This window comes from Haliotis rufescens, unplaced genomic scaffold, assembly GCF_023055435.1.
Source record: "Haliotis rufescens isolate VD_foot unplaced genomic scaffold, xgHalRufe1.0.p SCAF_11, whole genome shotgun sequence".
NCBI lineage: Eukaryota > Metazoa > Mollusca > Gastropoda > Lepetellida > Haliotidae > Haliotis > Haliotis rufescens.
The window spans coordinates 36,088,561-36,109,849 of NW_025963791.1; the positions used below are offsets into that span (position 1 = coordinate 36,088,561).

General features: G+C 38.2%; 1 protein-coding gene across 1 annotated transcript in view; it reads right to left on the bottom strand.

The window, feature by feature from the left end:
• The window catches only part of LOC124152305 (visual pigment-like receptor peropsin), a 53,926-nt gene that overhangs the window by 20,976 nt on the left and 11,661 nt on the right, over positions 1 to 21,289 (bottom strand). The window contains exons 2-3 of the mRNA XM_046525204.2: positions 3,144 to 3,306; positions 1,983 to 2,110 (exon numbers count right to left, since the gene is read on the bottom strand). Coding sequence (XP_046381160.2) covers positions 1,983 to 2,110; positions 3,144 to 3,306 — 291 coding nt within the window. The remainder of the gene's footprint in view (positions 1 to 1,982; positions 2,111 to 3,143; positions 3,307 to 21,289) is intronic.

Consider the following 21,289-nt stretch of genomic DNA (forward strand, 5'->3'; position numbering starts at 1 on the left):
TGTCAAAACGTTCAACCTCAGATTCAGATGTATTGTAGTTGACCTCGTTCTAACAATGCCGCGGACGTCTTTGGCTTGAACTTCAGCAATAATGGAACAGGAAACAGTTTTCCGGCGGTACTATTAGTGTGTACCATTACCTAATTACATGGATACCGCCGAAGGCAACAAATAACAGTCGTACATTATATGGAGCGAACAGATCGATATATTTCTTCCTTCAATACCTAATTAGCTTAATTGCAGTGGCTCTCGTACACCTGTCAACCCAGTGTTGTGAACGATAGTGCCTACACAAAGACGCAGAAAACATGGCATCCCGATTATAAGGAACACATTTATATAACTGCGCAGTGTCTGCCTTAATGAGGTCTGCTTGTTTGATTTTGTAATCACTGCGCTACTCGAACGGTCTTGTATGGGAGTACTCTAACGATATTAAGTCAAATCTGTCGCCCTTCCGAAGGGATGACGCCTGAAATCACATATTTAATGTCAAGACAAACCCTATATATTCTTTTAAAAAAGTAGGGGATCGTGAAATATAAATGTTAATATCAAGCATTAGAAGAAAGACGTTGTTGACGACAAACATACTGTGCAAGAACGTTTATGACTTCAAAACTTAACACCAAAACACTGTGATCTCTATGGATCATTATTTCTGTCAATCTTATTGGTAAAAGTCAGTAATATATATATATATATATATATATATATATATATATATATATATATATATATATATATATATATTACTGACAATGACATATGTTACACTGAAGAGCGAAAGTACTATATCTGAAACTGATATAAAGATGTTGGACTAACGTGGACTTTATTATCTTATTATATATTACATGTACACCGAGTGAACATTTACCTAATTTTTGTATATATATATATATATATATATATATATATATATATATATATATATATATATGGAACCTTTTAGCTTTCCCGCTATATAAGCTCAATTTTGATCATGAACCTACATTGTTTCAAAAAGAGCAACATTTCATTCATAAATACGCGCCTAAGTTAAATGTAAAGGCGTAAGTTATTTGTCCATTGTCACTCTGGTATTGTGACGTCATAGTTTCCTAAATGTTATGACATGACGTAACCATATGTAACTACTACATGTCCGTTATTCAGTTATGGCCTGATGAGACTCGTACGTGGTACGAGTTGAAAGCGCTAGCCTATTAAAACTGTGTTCAACCTTACTCCACTTATTTAATTATTACTATATTATATATATATATGGCTGTGGGGAATATGGACAACTCTTAGTCCCTTAACACTTTTGGTGTCCATGTGATGCCAACCTCTTTCCTAAAATGTCTTACCCCCAAAAGTGTACGTAGATGTTGTCAATGAGAAAGTAAAGCATTTCACATATTGTTTTCTTAGTGAACTTATGATTGCAGTTGCTTTCATTTTTAACAAAGTAAAGTGTCCTGAACCTCTGTATATAGATACGGAACTGTATCTGTGGTCACCACGTTTTGGAACAAAAAAGCCCCATGGATCAAGGAATGAAGTTTTTCCTTAAGTTTATCATGTGCCATAATGGTGTACAAAGAAACCCCCGAAACAAATATCGTATAATAGAGGGATATATATTAGGAAATTGATTTCTTGGGTAGTACAATAGTTCGTGTCAGCGTGTTTGATATGAATAGGGTGCACTGACTGTATTTCGAGAAGAATCAACATCTTTATATTTGAGAGTGTACAAAAAGCATACAGAAAAAATTGGACCCTGGGATCATCCCTCAAATTTTCACATTACATTTATCTATATCCATAAATAAATTCCCTTTATCATCACCTCCTCAACTATTTCTATTCCCTTATGCCAAACCCTGTCCACACAATTCCCCTCCCCACAACTCAAAATGTCAGAAATATATGTCGCAAACTCTGACTGGTGAAATGTAATAAAGACACAATATAAGAAACGATATACTTACATTGGTGATATCGACATGTGAGGAAATAGCGGTCTATACTGATAGCTGCCAAGCTTCCTATACTTGCTATGCCGAAAAACATTCCGTTGAAAGCATACCACTGGCATCCAATAGAACCAATCATCCACCTGAAACCGGGTGAAGTGGAGCTAAGGATAATCATTAAGAACATAATTGATGAAGTTAGCACAGAATTTCAGAATAATCTGAGAAAATAATAAAATGTTTGAAATTGTAACATTTTCTGATAGTTTTTATGTTTGTAACATTCCCTAATGTCAGATTGTAACCTTAATGACTTGAGCTTTCTCAATGAAATTAATTGTTTCAATTGTATATATCAATTGGGCCTCTGAATATACTGTATTTCCGTACATGTATTATCCGGTACAATATCATGTAAAAGTCATTGAACGTAAAACGGGTTCAACGTCGACAAGGACAATAATACCATCAGTAATATGACGGCGTCGGGAGGAAAACCCAAAGTGATGAAAGTCTCAGCCTACTACCAGGGTATGGTGCTGGGAAACCGAGACTCGAACCTGATATCACAGGAACCTGGCTTCCATAAGGATGCATCTGTATACAGTAAATTGTTAAATTGTGCACATCATATACACGGCAGGATAGCGGTATGAATGAGTCGGGTCTGCTCACCATTTCGAGATGAATCACAAATACTCATAGCCAATCAGGGGCGATCGGGTAGCCTAGTGGTTAAAGCGTTCGCTCGTCATGCCGAAGACCTGGGTTCGATTCCCGACATGGGTACAATGTGTGAAGCCCATTTTCTGGTGTCCCCCGCCGTGATATTGCTGGAATATTGCTAAAATCGGCGTAAAACCATACTCACTCACTCACTCACTCATTCACTCACTCACTCAAAGCCAATCAATGTATAAAAGACCACATTCATATGCACGAATAAGAAAGGGACATTTGTATGGAAAGTCGTTATGTTATATTATGGGAGACACCGTATATACACGTGAAAATGCCTTATTCAAAAATGCTTATGGAATAGAATAAACCTCTACGAACCACTGATCAGTCCGAATGGCAAAGATCATTCTTTTTTTCTACTATCAATCATTTGAATTATCTTCTGAAATCATGTCGCCGAATACGTTTTTTTGTCTGACGGATTTAAAGTCTCACCTTTCTCTGATAATAGACCATGCCATGAAGGGGAATCCAAACACATTTATTCCAAGATCAGCTATGGCTAGATTCAACATCAGGGCATTTACTCTTGTCCGTAGAGCCTTAAATCGTATGAAGAGAGCCAAGATGATAACATTCCCAATAGTACCACCTGTTCCTGAAAATTGAGAAGAAACATTTCAAGACAGAGCATTAGGTAAAGCCAAGCAGCTAGGTAACTGCTTTCCATCTAAATGGTGAGTCTTTCGGACTCTTTTCAGAAGAGACTCTGGTATATAATTACGATCGAGTAAAAGTGTAAATTGCGACAAAACCATTTCCATATCCAATGGAAATATTTGCATAAGCAGAGTCGATTGTACGATTAACAAGAGCATGTGTATATGAATCACTAATAAACAGTGATGAGGTCACAAACAAATGCAAAGTCAATTGTTCACCTGAAAAAAACACGGGAGCATATTGTACAAGTCAAAATAAGGAAGTGAATCATACATCATTTTTCTCAAAATTGCGACTTATTTGGAAATGTCCTCCACGTGTCTATCATAACACTTTTTTGAAAGCTTTACTGAGGCCTTAGAGGTTGTATTCTTGATTAAACTGCTTCTGAGTAGTCGTATGACGCTCTTTGAAATCTTGGAAGAAAGAGCAGCTGCAGGATCAGTGCTAGACATAAACATGATAAAGGGGAAGGTGGCTAAAGTTAAACTTCTTGACCAAATTACCTTGTTTTTACTTTGCACCTAAACACCTAAAATGTGGGTAATTCTTAACCGAAGAGACGTTTGATCAACGTCTTGCACAGGAGAAAGTAAACTTTAAGTTATTCGACTTGAATGTTGTATGTTGTTAGTCTGGACAACTGGGTTTTAGCTTTTTACAATTTTAAGACACTACTTGTTGATCGTAAAACAGTGTACAGCATGCATAGATGTGTCTGGGGATAAAGACATAAATTTTATTGGTTATTTGGGGAGTCGAAGGAAAATTTAAGAAATCCTAAATATGAAGAACAACGTTTTTTTAAGGGTCGAGTGGGTGTGGGAGAGAGAGGAGAGGGGGAGCCATTAGCATGATTCATGATTCACAATCAATTCCAGGCTTAGTAAAAAATGCTAATGAACTTTGACGTCATGTACAAATACGCCCCAAGCCAAAAGATCTATGCAACGGTGCATTTAGTTTCTTTGAGAGGCATTTAGGAGATGGAGTTCTAAATGAGGATAAGATATATGGATGAACAACGTCTTTATTACGATTAGTAGCGACGTTTCGGTGTAGGTTCATTTAAGCATAATAATTGTCTTTACAATGTCTATACTATTGTTGAATGACTGTTTACCTCTGAGGCAGGTTGGGGACAGCCCCGTACACGCGTACAACCGAATTGAACATTCTGGGATATTGCTTAATTCATGCTCACTCACTCTTATTCTTACGTCGACTATTGAAATCTATGTCCAATCCAAATCATATTCTGAAGACCTAATGTCATGATAACATAGGACATAATCTTGACAAACACAAGATTTAAACAATATTTATGCCATTTATTTTGACTCAGTATGTCAGTGGTATTGGTTTTTAGTATGTAAATATTGTTAACAAAACTGTTCATCAGGTGTGAGTGAGTTTGGTTTAACGCCGCTTTTAACAGTATTCCAGTCATATCACGGCGTGTCAGCTTAATGTGGGAGGAAAGTGATGCAGGTCTTAGACGTTTACCACTTCGGTGAAACCCACGAGCACGGGTATTGTGCTGACAAACCTAGAAACATAATCGGGGCGAACCGGGATTCGAACCCACAAACATAGGTTTTTGGCGTACCCAAGGGACGCAACTCTGCACAGCGAATTGCAGCGCCTTAGACGACTGGGCCACCCGTGCCCCCTGTTCATCAGGAATTGTTTATTTCCTGTTTTTAATATAGGAAGGCTGGTATAACTAATTATATCAGCTTCTATGACAAAGACGTCTCGTATTTAAACTGGAATACATAACACATGTAACCAAAAGAGGACGCATTTTAACAGGATATGAAGTTCGCTTCACTCTCAGGTTATGTTTATGTCCCGAGTGCACTAATTTGAAGAGAAGCCAATGTCTAATTAAAAATCAGATTTTACAGCTCGCTACCGAAACCTGTGTGTAACGGTAGCGAGCACTATGGTCGGACTTTAGAGAGATTGCGAATCGCATTAGTGCTCTCAATTAATCGTCGGAGATAAAGGTCAAGGTTCCTGTGTTCCCAGCGGAAGTCATTGGATGTTGCCATACATGTAGCGCCCTTTTTTATTATTTCTCCGCTAGAGGTTATTTGCGAAAGTAAATATCTAATAGTATCATTCATTTTCTTACAGAAGTAGTTGATCGTATTCTCTCGTTAGAGAGCAGTAGACGACTTAACTATGCAGTTCTTGTTAAGCTTCAGTTATTCCACTGAGAGATCATCGAGCGCATCCCCAGAATACATCAACGCAGACAAGAGATGCAACACGCATCCAAAGAATGCACTGTCGGACAATTCATCGGATGTTTCAGTGGATATTATACACCTCTGACTCATTTAGTGAGTGAGTGGGTATGGTTTTACACCGCTGTTAGCAATATTCCAGCAAAATCACCCTGGGGACACCCGAAATGGGCTTCAAGCTGTGCAATTTGTATTTTTCTGTCATTTATAATTTTGGAGGCATTTCCTTCGTTGTACCCGACCAATGAACCGTGTCGTTGTAACGCAAGTAACCAGCATGTGAGTGAGTGAGTCAGTCAGTCAGTGACGTTTTACGCATCTTCCCCAGGCAAGAGAGATCACTGACTTTAAAAGTCCAGTTTCCACCCTTGCCCAACTAGGCTGGTATTATGGAGTTACAGTTTGGCTGGACTAACGAGTCTATGCATAGTCCAATCAAAATCGCGCAACCAAATCGAAATCTGCTTCGTAAACTGTCACGCAGATGTCGGTCGATTGCAGGATTTGCAAAGCATGTGCACCGCCAACTCGTTGTCAACAGATATTTACCTAATCTTTTCATGTTTTTAATCAAGGTGCTCACGTGATTTGATGCACTTCGCGATGTAAGACCCGTTTTATCACAATAACGATCTTGATTATAGATCAGATCGTCCTGACCCGTGCGCCGCCATTTTGTTTTAAACAAATGCAAGTGATACGAGAGGTAGAATCTGATTGGTCCATAGGAGAGGCATAGAAGGGACACAATTCATAATATCCACTGGTGGCGCTACAATCGGGCCCAGGAGTTCCAGCCATGCTCGGCAAGGGTGGAAACTGGACTTTTGTAGTCAGTTAACTCCCTTGGCTCGGGAAGATGCGTTTTACGCCGCTTTTAGCAATATTCCAGCAATAGCTTCACACATTGTACCCTTATCGGGAATCGAACCCGGGTCTTCGGCGTGACGAGCGAACGCTTTAGCCAGTATGAGTCACGGTAGACGACATGCTTTACAATATGTACATGTGAAAAGTAACTGTGTCTTGTGCAACAAACTAGTCATTTCATTCTTATAGCTGGAATGACGGGTTTCCCTTTATATAGTTCCTCGTATATTTCGCCCCAAATGTGTAATGAAAATACATCAGTGTGTTCCACTTTGTCAATGAAGGTATAGATCGATATTTGTTTTGTCTATGGGTGTATACTGATAGAAGTGTTGGGGATATACATCAGCCAGACATTCCGGCCATTCTTATAATGAACACTGGAGGTTGACAGGTTCTGCATGGGTATTTGTCCTTAATTCAGACGGCACACAAAAGTGACAATGGACACAAACCTATGGTCAAAATGCCTGGGAAAACTTCGTAACGACCACAACACCAAAAAAACGTCATCAGACGCGTGTGAAACCTTGGTCTTATTATTCGTATTCTTTGGCATATATATTGTAATGAAGAGTTTTTGAAATATGTATAAAAAACGACTGCGTATTAAAATCAAATTAAAAATTTAACATCTAAAAACTGAAATTGACCCGAATGTGTTGTTTCATAAACTACATTTAGATTTAAATTTTAAGAAACATATCATGCGGCACATTCTCATTATTTTTCTTTATATTCATCAGGTCAGTTACCGCGTAACAACAGTGTACGCTGCCACGAAAACAAGCTTCTGGCCTTGTCTTTTGTACCCCCACCACACATCAGACCTGTCTTCGGGAAACCCCAAGCTGCAGTCCCTGTGACAGTTCTTTAAACGCCAGTGGCCTTCCAGCATTTCCTTTCTGTCTCAAGCTGTGGTCCGTCTTCAACCAGTCCATCAAGACTGACAACCATTTGAGTGAGTGAGTGAGTTGGGTTTAACGCAGCCTTTTACAGTATTAGAGTTATATCGCGGCGTGTCAACTCAATGTGGGAGGAAAACCCGAAGTGATGCAGGTCTCAGACGTCAAACACTTTGGTGAAACCCACGAACACGGGTATGGTGCTGACAAACCTAGAAACACGATCGGGGCGAACCGGGATTCGAACCCACAATCATAGGTTTCTGGCTGGCCCAAGGGATGCAACTCTGCACAGCGAATCTAATTTTAATCTATGATGTCAAGTATCTGTGCTGGTCCATACTAAGTTGAGTTATCACTCAGTGACAACTGTGTTGACGACAAACAGTCAAGAACAACGTGATCAATATTCAATTAAGAACCGTGCACAGGTGACAATTGACAATGTTAATGTCATTTCATGTTATCTATACAATGTACACGTATACAATTGATGTCACAGTGACATAATGATTGAGCTTGTTGACTAAATTTTATTTCACTTTGACCTTTTTAGTTGAGGCAATTCTGACATCAGGTCACCTTGACTTCCTTCACTCCACACCAAGGCCACAACAGTTTTTGTGAGCTTTTTGATTACTTTCTTTGATGTTGTTAACTTGATCAAGCAACTTTTGGTCAAGAGCCATTTGACGCTGTTTGAAATCTTTGTAGAAAGGGCATGCTCGATTGTACCTCAATTTGTGAAATGTAACCACCAAAGGCTGGAGCTGCCATCACTGATTTTCAGTGGTCCATATAATATTTACCGTCATTCTGTCTATTAAGCCTTATGGAGTGCAATAATCTTGGAAGCGACTTTAAGCCCCATTTCAGCTCACCGTACGCCTTATGGAACTTGTTTCGGCGGATTATCGAGACTGGTACGTAATTATCTGGCGTTGACGTTCATATCTACTCCATCCTAGCCTGACTAACATCTATTGAATTGTCTATTCCATATCAGGGCTATTACTACATGTCACACACGCTTGGGGGGCACGGGTGGCCCAGTCGTCTAAGGCGCCGCGATTCGCTGTGCAGAATTAAGTCCCCTGGACACGCCAGAAATCTATGGTTGTGGGTTCGAATCCCGGTTCACCCCAATTATGTTTCTAGGTTTGTCAGCGCCATACCCGTGCTCGTGGGTTTCACCGAAGTGGTAAACGTCTAAGACCTGCATCACTTCGGGCTTTCCTCCCACATTAAGCTGACACGCCGTGATATAACTGGAATAATGTTAAAAGCGGCGTTAAACCCAACTCACTCACTCACTCACACACGCTTGACGAACACCCGGTGTCAGCAATGTAATGTGGTAATTTCATTTTATGTCTTCACACCCACTCTGGCGTGGAAATTCTATGTGTCCGCAAAAACGGTGAATGTTTTCTGTAGAAACTACAATAACTCTGTCAATAACTACAGGTTATATACCACAGGTGTCTCGTGTTTCAACTTCCAATGATAACATCATAAAAATTAATGTGCTTTACATTATCGAAGGAGGACAGATACAGTTTAAAGTGCCTCTTGGCTCTTCATGACATACACGTCAGGCTGTCCACAAATACAGTTTTTCTTCTCATCAAAAGTAGCCCGGTTCTGCTATAACCCAACACAACGTCTCTGGATAATATCACCACGATCAATGACAAACGCTTAATAACTGTTTGACTGGCATTCTAGAACTCAGTGCGTAAAAAGAAGAACATACAACTTTATGGGTCACAACTTCTGGTTTATTTCATTTCGCGATTTTTCGATGTAGATTTTTACACCGTTATCAAACTGGGGTGCCTAGAACCAAGGATAAGAGGTATTGGTTTAAACATATTTTTATTCATTAAAATGAGTTGGGATTGGTGAACAAGCTTTACAGCTTATGTTAACACCGGTCCCATACAACATACGAGTATTACATATTGAAATGAAGGATGTGACGTCATCGATATAGACATTATTTAAATAATATGTTTGTACATATTACATCAAATACAAATACAAAGTGAACATAAATAGAAAGTTACAGCTTGTGTGTGTCTAACAAGTCGTTTGTAACAAAAGTAATAGTCAATCATGAGGTCATTGTCCGGTTAATTTAATTATTAATTTGTGAAGAGCTGAAACGTTTTGTCTTGATGATGAAATCGTGGACGGATTCAGCTAATTTCTGGTTTTCAGAGTGAGCAAGTTCATTGTTTCCGTTCATAATAGTATCCAGGTTATAACCGGTAGTGTAAAAGTGCATATTAAGTCTTATCTGAGTAAAGTTACAGCAAGTACAAAAAATAATGTAGGGCGTTTTCACTCTGATATCCACTGGAGCAACACGGACTGTCAATTAAATGTCTGTTATAATACTTATCGGCGTTTAGGTTGCTACAACCGAGTCTGAGGCGGCAGTGAACGATTTGACAGAATCGAGTGCCATAGCTAAGGTCAAAATAAGTCTTATTTTCGGTTTTCGTAATTAGGTTTTTAAATTCTGACAGACTACTTGACTCTTTGGACTTTGGTAGAGCATTCCATAAGTGTATTGTGTCTGGTAAAAATGATTTGGCGTAAGAAGAAGTACGGCTATGAATTCCTTGTATTTCAGAACTGTTTCTTAAATTATAGTTTGTAGTTTCGGAGACAAAGTTTGGGATCAAATCACAAAGATAGTTTGGGAATTGGTTGTTATACATTTTAAATGAGGATAAGAGGTATTATACATGCTATCTTGTGATAAGCAGCAGATTAACATTAACAATAACAGGTAAAAGAGAACAAAGAAAAGATAATTGGATGAAGCCAGATATACAGCAAGAATAACAAATAACAATAACAAGTAATGAAACTAGAGGAACAGTGAAGATAAGAAGTTGTAACGAGCTGACGTGATACTAATTTGAAAAGAGTCTGTCGGTAGATTAGATCTTCAGAGATATACGGGATATAATACCCTTGATCGCTGTTGGTAAAAGGCTTGTGGCGGCGGATTTCTGTAGCTTCTGATAATTTGGTAGGATACTGGTTGAGGTCGGTGAAGACATGCTGCAGATTGCTAAGTTCATGGTCAAGGTTACTTGAGCAGCTGTTCTTTGCTCGCTTGGTCACTGTGGAGTTGATGCCAGATTTAGTTAAAGGGTGGTGGTTAGAGTTGAAGTGAATGTACTGGTCAGAATGGGTAGGTTTCCTGGAGACGGTGGTTTGGATCTTGTTGCTGGGGCCTGAGTTGTTGGAGGTTCTATGTCTCCATAGTGAACTTAACTCGGGGGTGTTGGGCGTTAAGGTGCTGGAGTAGTGAAGTTGGGTCCTGGTATTTTCTGAGGATGACTAATGTGTCGTCTACCTTCCTCTGACAGCAAACGGGTTGGATTGGGGATTTGGAGAAGGTTTCTGTTTCAAAATGGGTTACTTGTATGTACATTTCCGTAAGGATGGGGGAGTGGGGGATCCCGTGGAGAGATCATGGGTATGGTTTGTCGTCTCCCCAGTTGAAGTAGGTGCAGGTAATGCTGGTGATGGAGTAGTCACCCCAGCTTGATGATGGTGTAATCATCAACATCGACACGTTACAAGAAGTTGTTATCCATGAAGTTGTTCGTTTTCTGACAAACTTTTATGTGACTTTGCATATGAACTGGTTTCGAATACTGACATAACTGAAGTGTATGCATGTATCTGTATTACATTTACAAAAAACAACAGTTACAGGATATTGGTCACTGAAACATTCATTAGTGGAAATATACTGATTGTATGCTGGTAGTTTTTAACCTGTTTATTCGGTTACATGGAGTTGATTTTGCTTTCATGAAAATATTTGCACAAAACGACTTTATTCTTCACTATAAATATAAAAGAATCATATTCGCATGCTGCGTAATACACTGCATCAGGTAAATTCGTTATGTCCCCTTTACACATTTTGTAGACGGTGGTGTACTGTTGTCAATGTTTAACAATGTTTCTTCAAGAAGCTAAATTTGCAAGATTTCATACGGTTGTCATCGCCGATTTTACTCTTTCACTGCGCTACAATAAATAGCCAGAAAATGGCATAATGCATGTTCAATATCTTTAAATAATCAAATATGTGAATATATGGATATTCTATTTTTCATCACTACGACCACACCATTTTGAATTATTTCATAAACAGCAGTTTTATATACTTCAATTATAATACCCTACAAATGTCTTTTGCAACTTAACAGTAATCTACATAATAATACAAGGTGTGGTGACCTTCTAAAGGTTTCCTAAGGGCGTGTTAGCGTTGTATGATTTCCTGTTTCGATACATCGAACATGACAAACAACTTAACTTAACTGGTGATATAACAATTATATTGTCATCAAAACAAAATGTTTTTGCCTTTTTGATTGTCGTTGTGTAACGCCGTACTAAAGTGTTTACATGTAACATCATGAGCATCGATCAAGGCAATTGGGATACGAAGGTATGCAATCAACCAAGTCACCGTGCCTAACCACCGATCTTTTCAGTCGCCTCTTTCGACAAAGAGGGTGCTAGGGACCTTTTACCCGGAATACTCACTGGTTTTGCCCTCTTTCCAGTATTGTTTAGCACATCTTTCTGTTTCAGCAACAATTATGCCCCTCGAACTGCCTCTAATTGATACTACATTAACTTGTCGAAGGACACATCTAATTGTGTTAGAGAAGTTGTTTATCTGCAAAGAAGCTAATATAAGAGATTTTCTAAGCAGTATGTTATGCAAGTAATTGATCTCTACTGTCAACACCATGCACATCTGATCATGATGTTAACATTGAAACAGACAAGATTCTTTTGATGTATATAAGACATCAAAGCGGTCTTCGATTCTATAAATATATTAAAGCTTATATAAACATCCGCCTTAATTAGATATTTGCTGAATAAATGAGTTTACTGGCTATTTTCGCTTCTTTATTTACGGCGCCGACGTGTATATTAAACACTTAGCTACATACGTTCTTATACGAATTATCTTGATCTTTGTTTCAAAGAAGAGTATTCATACACATTTGTTTCCTAAAATAGGTTAAGTAACTAGGATGGCTTCCACGTACTAGGTGTTGCTAATGACTTCCTTACTGCTGCTCGATGTTGACTGATCACGAAAGCATCATATTCCAATGTCTGCACGTCTGACAAAAGGAATACCACCATGTCTTTGATAAGAACGTCGTAGCCCTTAGGCTGGAATAAAGTGAACTTTTGAAGTAAGGTTTTGGAAAAGAAGAATGTCATTGCATGCTCTTCTCAGTTACTGATCTTAAAAGCATACATGACTCCGAGAAACAGGTTGAAAATGGTCTCAAGATCATGTACATACAACACATACCGTACTGTTCTGAAAAATGTCAACTTGGGATATTACATTGTAACTCGCGTGTCAACCTGCCCCCACTCTTCTCTGGGGGTGTAAAGATGCGACCCGATAACCGTCTAACGTGTACGACAAAACATCAGAGACAATGGCGTATTCATTCCCGTATCCTGGGCATAAACATAATTTAAACAAAATGGAAATGGCAAATTCATAAAACCTTAAGTTATGAATCATTGTAAAATATATTCCGCTCCTGATCCATCATCATATTGATTAAAAAGCTGTCCAATTTAGTTTGTTTGATGTTTACCGCCACACTTTAGCAATATTTTAGCTATGTGACGGCGGTCTGTAAATAATCAAGTCTGGACCAGACCATCCAGTGATTGATGTCATGAGTATCGATCCACGCAATTTGGACACGATGACATGCATCAACCAAGTCAGCGATCCTTACCACCCGATCTCGTTAGTCGCATCTTACGACAAGCAAGAGTTATTCTAACACTGATCTTCACGGGGTTTTCCAATGAAGTGCCGCACTGTGTGGTTATAGCACATTTCATGGTGTATAACGTTTCAACGTTTAAATCTGTCATCGTACATGTGCATGCAAATGTAGATTTTGTATAAAAACCTTTTTCAATGTGACTCCCTTAAGAAACATCACATGGAATGAAGGTAATTCAAAACAGATGAGCCACTTGTACAGTTTATGTACTTATAGGTGTAAATACTGTTTTACATATGTTCCTGTGTGTAGGATGTAAATGAAAGAGTCAAAATTATTTCCATACTCATAAGATATCTCTGCTGAAAGCAGAGTTCATTCTGCGACTATAACATAAGCATTGGTGATACCAGATGATAAAGATGACTGTATCCTAACCCACCGGTAGAAATAACATAGGAAAATCATTGAACAAATATTTACAAACTGATATTATGCTAGGATCGTGTACTTTCATTCAAGGCCAGTACTGTATACTGTATAGCTGGGGGTTATTGACCTTATACTGGATAAAGTATGCTTGTATGTAGGTTCCCGATATGAGCTCTTTTTGGAATATCGCCAAGAGCGACGTTTCATCATGATCTATCGTGTGGCAAATGTGCCACCCAGTTGCATCGATTAACCATATCCTTAAAACAACGAAGGAAGGCTTTTCCTTGCTTTCTTAGAAATTATTTGAGACAAGTGAGATTAATACCTGGTGGATTCGTAAAAACACTAAATATTTGATATTCCACGCTATATACTACAACGCCACACTTAACGAGAAACGTCATTTCTTGTTCTATTTGGCATTTGTCACATAATGATTTACCTTTAAGGCTAATTGTGTAATATAATCAATGTATACCAATGTTCATGAACGCACAGAAATCGAGAGGTAAATTTCCATTGCCCCAACAAATTCGAAATACTGCCAGACCATTATATCAGGCTATATGAAACTAAACATTTCACAGTAGAATCTATTGAAATGTCATTTGTAATTTACAGATGACCTGTGCTGGAATATACAGTATGACATAGGTTGAGAAGAAAAAAAGCCTCTATTCACAAACCTTTTCCCATCAATACTACTACCACAAAGACCCGTGAAGATCCGGGGTGAAGTATCTCTTCAGCAACCTATACTTGCCGTAAAAGGCGACAATACTTGTCGTAAGAGACGACCCAGTCTCCGGCTCACTGATTTGGTTGATGTATGTCATCGTAACCTAATTGCATGGATCGATGCTCATGTTATCAATCACTGGATTGTCTGGTCCAGTCTCGATTACTTACAGACCGCCGTCATATAGCTGGAGTGTTGCTGCGTGCGGCGTTAAACAACAAACAAACAACCAACCACCAAGCAATATATGTTGTTAACGTGGATGCCGAAGAAACAAACAATATCTATCAGCATGAGACAGTTTAGTGCTATGTGTTACTGAGTTGCATACGCGTTTGTGTAAAAGGTGATGTCACTTGTTTTCTCTGAACACGTCCTTTTCATTCTGCTTGAAATACGAACATGTAATATAAAGTATGTCTGATACATTGGCTAAATTGATAACATGCAAACCATGTTTTCATCGACAAGCCCGCCAATACAATTATGTTGAACAAAACCCTCTATTTCATTCACAATATGGCTTTTCGGACGCTTCCGTCGATAACAGGGGAAACATCCAGCATAATGCATGTTCAATCTTATCAAATAATTGATGATCGATAATCTATTGTCTATCACATTTTTTCAGTTGTACTAGCGACAAACTTTTGCAAAAAAACGCAAGTCACTTAAGAAACCAAGGTGTGGTTTACCGTCGAGCGTTGTGAATGCGATTGAAATGTTTCCCACGTTCGATACATCAAGCACAATCAACCACTATGCATATCTTATGATAGTGATCAAAACAAAATGTTTTCGTCCTTTTCATGATCGTGTAACCCAACTTCCTGTTTTAGCAGCACTTAATTCTGTTGACACTGTTTTTACATCGAGGGTCACATCAGCATGTGTCGGAGAAATTATTTATTTCAAGAATGAGCGTTGGGTAGAAGCCTCACAGGATTTCCCAGGTTGTTTTTCAAGTAATTTATCTTCTGTTCACGCCATCCACATCTGATCGTGACATTGACATTGCCACCGACAAGATTATGTTGAGATACTTCATATGAGATTAGTGATTTGTTTGTAGGCTTCAGTCAAACCAAAGTGTTTTCATGTTCTATTAATGTACCAAAGCTTCAATACATTCGATACAAATAGATACTTTCTTGACAGGTGAGTCACGATTGTATTGGCTTTACGCTACATTTAGTTTCCTAGTATTAATCTATGACGCCTACACGTACATATATATTAAGCTTTCAACATCCTACGCTGAGGCTAGGAGTTGTATAAGAGATATTTGTTGCTGTCATTGCTTCACGACGTACATATTTTTCTGTCAACTGTAAACCCCTGGAGAATTATTTTCTGAATCGTTTAAACACGTTGTCTTTTCACTGGTCACCCCTCCCCATGAATATCAAATGGTAGATCCCCTACTTTGGTGATGACGTCGTCGCCTCAAGGTCCCGGATTGTGTGAACCATTGATGTGAGGTTTTGAAGAAAGAAGAAAAGCATTGTATGCCTTTTTCAGTATATGATTGCCTCAAATGAATATAATTTTTGTGTTAGTTAGTTGTGGAAAAAAGTATTACATGTTAACTATGCTTTCACTGTTTTGCAAATTGCTAAAGGCTGGTGAAGGCGAAAAATTCGTTTGAAAGCAATATATGTTTGACCTTGCCATGCTCCGTCGAGGTCATGATGATGATGATGATGATGATGATGATGACAACGTGGTTTTAATACCCATATCTATATAATTAAAAGAAAATAAAATCTCATATTTCTGTTCGCATTTTTATCCTGCCGGTGGAGGCGTCATGTGAGAATATGGTCCCTGAAGCCATTTTGTTCAGGAACTGGTTCACTCTCAAGCAATTGCGACTGTTCATTGAAATGTTCAAGGTGAAACAATGTATACCATTAAGCTTATGAAATTGTCAGGTGGTATATCAACCCCTGTGGCTTAACAAAATCAACATTTATCATAAGAAATTGAGCTTTTTTATACAATAGAAGATATATGTAATGTCGGGGTTTCATGTCCTTTTTGAGAATCTCAAGGAAACTATAACATAAAAGTTAAAATTTTGGACGATGTTCTGTTAATTCTTACCATACTAAAATCTTGGTGGAACACTGTTAAAAACATTAAAAACCTTGGAGTCTACAATATATACTAATATTGGGCCCTTCAGGAGTTGTTAAAATCGACAAATGGATCTAGAATTTATTAGGAACTTACATATTTGTGGATTGTCCTAGATCGTACCATTGATCGTATAGTTCAGTACAAGTAGAGCATGAGTCATGAATCGACTACGACTAGGATTGTACCCACGTACTGCCACGGTAATATTCACTGTTGAACAACCGCTTTGTTACTGATGATAATTTTGAACACAAATATATATTGGCGAATGAGATTATGATAGTATTCATAGACAGAAGTTAGGCTATATCCAATTTGTAATATTTACAGTGGTTAACTGGTTTCCACAAGTTACCCTGCAGGTGCAGAAATGTTGTAATACGCTGTAAAAAAGAAAAGAACTGTTGACTATATGCTGTACCTTGGCATCCTCTGTGGATGCAGTGTTATTCACCAACATCTCCTTGTGAATACTGAAGTGGATATTTTGGACAGATGTATTCACGTGGAAACAAAAACAACAGTATGAAAACCACATTAATGTATACTGTGCAATATTAAGTACATTATTTGTCTCTTTGGCATCAGTGAAGAGTGTTGTACCCTTTTCGCAAACACCTGGTGTCATGACTGATTTTTAGTGGTCCATCCAATTTTCACAGCTATTTTGCCCTTTACGCCCAATGGAATCTGTTTCTGTGGATAATCTAGACTGGTTATTCTCTAGCATTGTCAGTTTATATTCATACGCTTCTGAATACACGCATGTATATATGGTGAAATCTTTGAACCTTCATAAACAGTTCATTGTCATGTTATTAAGAAGTGATGGACGAAAAAGGATTCATATATTGACTTAAATTTCGACGCAATATCAGATACACTGCCGAACGCAGAAAATAAATTGACACGGTGCCAAGATAGGACGGACACACGTCTCACGCTTTCAATGGCTAGTTATCATCTTGCCTGGAAGTCTTGTTCCTTCTACTACGTCCCTTGTGGACTTACAAATAGAGATTAATTTGAGGGAGGATGAATATATTTATGAGTTAAAGTAGCATTTGGAGGTCGGTAGTTCATATTAATACAAAATGAAGTGGGTGTTAAGATGTAACATGTGTCCACGTCAAGCCTCTTCTGCGGCCACATAGCTATATAGCCATCCTTTACTTAATGAAGAGGGGAAAAACACATGTTTGACTGAGCCTAAATATGCTCCGCTGAAGTCTTCAAGACTACTATTTCTTTCCTTGAAAGTACATGTAGGTACAAAACAAACCACATATTCAAGGATTTGGGGGAACAAAAAGGTTTCTTCATACGGTGAACTCACACTAAATTCTTTTACGTACAGATTTTTGGATCAACATATTTTGTTCAATTTGGGAATCAACACGTAACACCACATGGTATTAATTCCACTTGTCTCCAATACTTTCTGTTAAGATAAACACAGTCATTCTTTGATTGTATAAAGGATTATGGTAAATGTTTGAGGCAGGGATTAGTTGGTACAATTGCGGGACTCAGCAATATATTTCCCTTTATCACCCTCTTGTCATACAGCTCTGTGGACGATGTTTTATCGCTCGGAATGTATATACAATGTACCTTTGTTTAAACGCTTTATTATTTTGCAGAAATGGAATGTTGATAGTCAGTGACTTATAATTAAGTAATGCAAGGGCGACTGGCATAGTATAAATAGACCACAAGTACTATTCCACGAAAATATATTTAGTCACATTTTAAAAAGAAGTATGCATTTACAGAGCGAACAAACTCGAAACTGTCGGCTAGTGAAAAAGAATTGCCGTGCCTGCCTGTTAGGCCGTGTCTGTATATCGAACTCGCGATCATAGGTGTCTGGTACGACTAAGGGACGCAACTGTACACAAGAAATAACATGACCTGTGGTACCGTTATTGTTCTAATATGATAGAACCTAATAAAATCGCTTATTTTAGGCTCTTGCGATAATTGTCACATGAACTACACATGAATACTTTCCATATTATGTTCGTCCATTCGTTCTCCAAGGTGATCTACTGTACCGTTTAATTATTTAAAATAATTCTTCATACATGTCAAGTTTGTATTTGTTTTCTTTACTAAAGAAGTCCATGTACAATTTTTCTTGTTAAAGAAAACAACTACAAACTTGACATGTATGAAGAATTATTCTTTAACAAGAAGTACATGTAAAAATGTTCTGACCCATGAAGATCAGGGGTAGAATAGGTCTTCATGATCATCAACCCATGCTTGCCGTAAAAGGCGACTATGCTAGTCGTAAGAGGCGACTAATTATAACGGGATCGGGTGGTCAGACTAGCTGATATGGTTGATGCATGTCATCTTATCCCAATTGCGTGGATCGATTTTCATGATGTCAGTCACTGGGTTGTCTGGTCCAGACTCGATTATTTACAGACCGCCGTCATATAGATGGAATATTACTGAGTGCGGCGTTAAATAACAAACTAACAAATAACTAACATATTTTCTTTTTTGGAAGAAATGCTGCATATTGATCCTTTTCTGATCAATACCCATTACCTCTCGCAACTCCGTAATCCATCACTCATATAGTGGTAAGAACAGTGGTGTCTCACCCACGTCTCTAGACCTATCTATTACATTTCGCATTCTCCTTCATGTCACTCTTGCGAAAAGTTAATAAAATATAAAGATACAGCTGTCGAAATTTCGACAAAAATATATTAGTTCGAGAGCATGTTTTATGTATTTGTTTATTTCCTGTCTTAGTAATAGCTGTACACCTACTTCCCCTGCTAACTACCGAAGCCGTGAGAAACTAAATATAGATTATATCGTTTCAGACCGTACAGCTACAGAGTGATTTTAGCTAGCTTTTACGGAAAATAGCTGCAAAGTTCACATATCACCTTAACATTGCTCTTATGCAACTAATCCTACACACCATCCCATCGTGACGTCAATCAGCTCTGGCATTGACATTGACAATGACACTGTAGAGATTATACACCGAAATAGATTAGATTAGGACCTTATGTACGTATTGAAAGCCATTACGCCCTTGTATGTGACGGAGGTTCGTGTTGCTAGGGGATATTTTAGTCCCATGGCACGTCATAGTTTTGTATAAGCAGTATTCGTTGAGATAAACACTGTAATGGGATCTTCATTCATACAACTTGACACATCTTCTTCCCACTGTCACACGCTCAGTAGGATCATGGTGCTTAACATGCCGCGTTTCTGAATCAAAGTATAAATGACATCAAAAACACATTAAATATATCTCTGCACCACTGAGAATATTCTAACAGGAAATACGTCTTCCGTGTTTCATATGTTCCTTATTTAGTTTGGTTTTGCCGTTTAGTCTCAGGTTATGAAACTATATATTGCTTTAAAGGTCAAGCAGAGTTTCATTTCACAGACACTGAGGTATTTCTTATGACATGATGCTATTTATGTCATTTGAACTAAGAATACTGATTCCTGTCACAATAACATATTGCATGTGCATGGTGATCGTGTCCACAATCGCACACACATAAGACACTATCACACACATAAGACACTATCACACACATAAGACACTATCACACACACACACACATACTTCTTATATGAGATATCAACATAATGTACTGGAGCCTCTTTAACGATGTTCATAAAATAGTACAAGCTTGAAAATATGTACCCAAATTTTAATAATTTTGACTTCCTGAATAGAATGCGACTTCGTAAATGTCGGACAAGTCCATTTTACGAACAGGTGGCATTTCCCTCACATTCTCACAATCGTCACGTCGGTTATCTGTACCTTTCCTCCTAATACCGATTGTCATATCTCTCCCACTTTTGGATGCGATCGTTCGGTCAGTGCGTTTATCTGTGTACCCCAGATACATTTATGGGGAACAACTGACGAGATACTTAAAAATAACGTCGTCCAATATATGACGTCATCACGTTGCGAGCGCATATTCAAATCACCAGAAATGACATCATGATAGAACAATGTTTTATCGTGAAATAAACCACGCTTCGTTCTTCATAGATCTTTGCGATTTGCGATTTGTCGATCTTTGTGCGTGCTTGTGTGTGTTTGTGTTTATGTGTGTTTGTGTTTGTATATTATAATTGTTTGTGTGTGTGTGTGTGTTTTGTTTGTGTGTGTTTTGTTTGTGTGTGTTTTGTTTGTGTGTGTGTGTGTGTGTGTGTGTGTGTGTGTGTGTGTGTGTGTGTGTGTGTGTGTGTGTGTGTGTGTGTGTGTGTGTGTGTGTGCATGTACTGGTATCTGAACTTCAGACGGGTTATTAGCAATAAGCAGTGAGTGTGTGAGTAAATGAGATTTTCCACAAGAATAAAACGTGATAAATATAATGAACGCAATAACATAATGATTACTCTCTCGTGCATAATGGATGATGATACTGCGCGAAGTTATGTTTCCAAATACTTTTTACGACCATCTTGAATTTCGTGACGTGACATCGCAATGTTATCAATTTCCTTTATTCACGTTTCATTTCACGAGCAGAGTAATATTATGAATGAAAGCAAAAGAAATCATTTCCATAATCATTGAAAGCCATGTCACCTCGTCTGGAATAGGTCATTGAAGGTCAAGGTCATCCTTTACATCTATTGTTTTGTTTATTATGGTTTATTATGTGCATCATGTAAAACCGTAAGAGTTCCGTATAGGTTTAAACGGGCTTATGAAACTTATGGAAACTAATTATAGATAAGA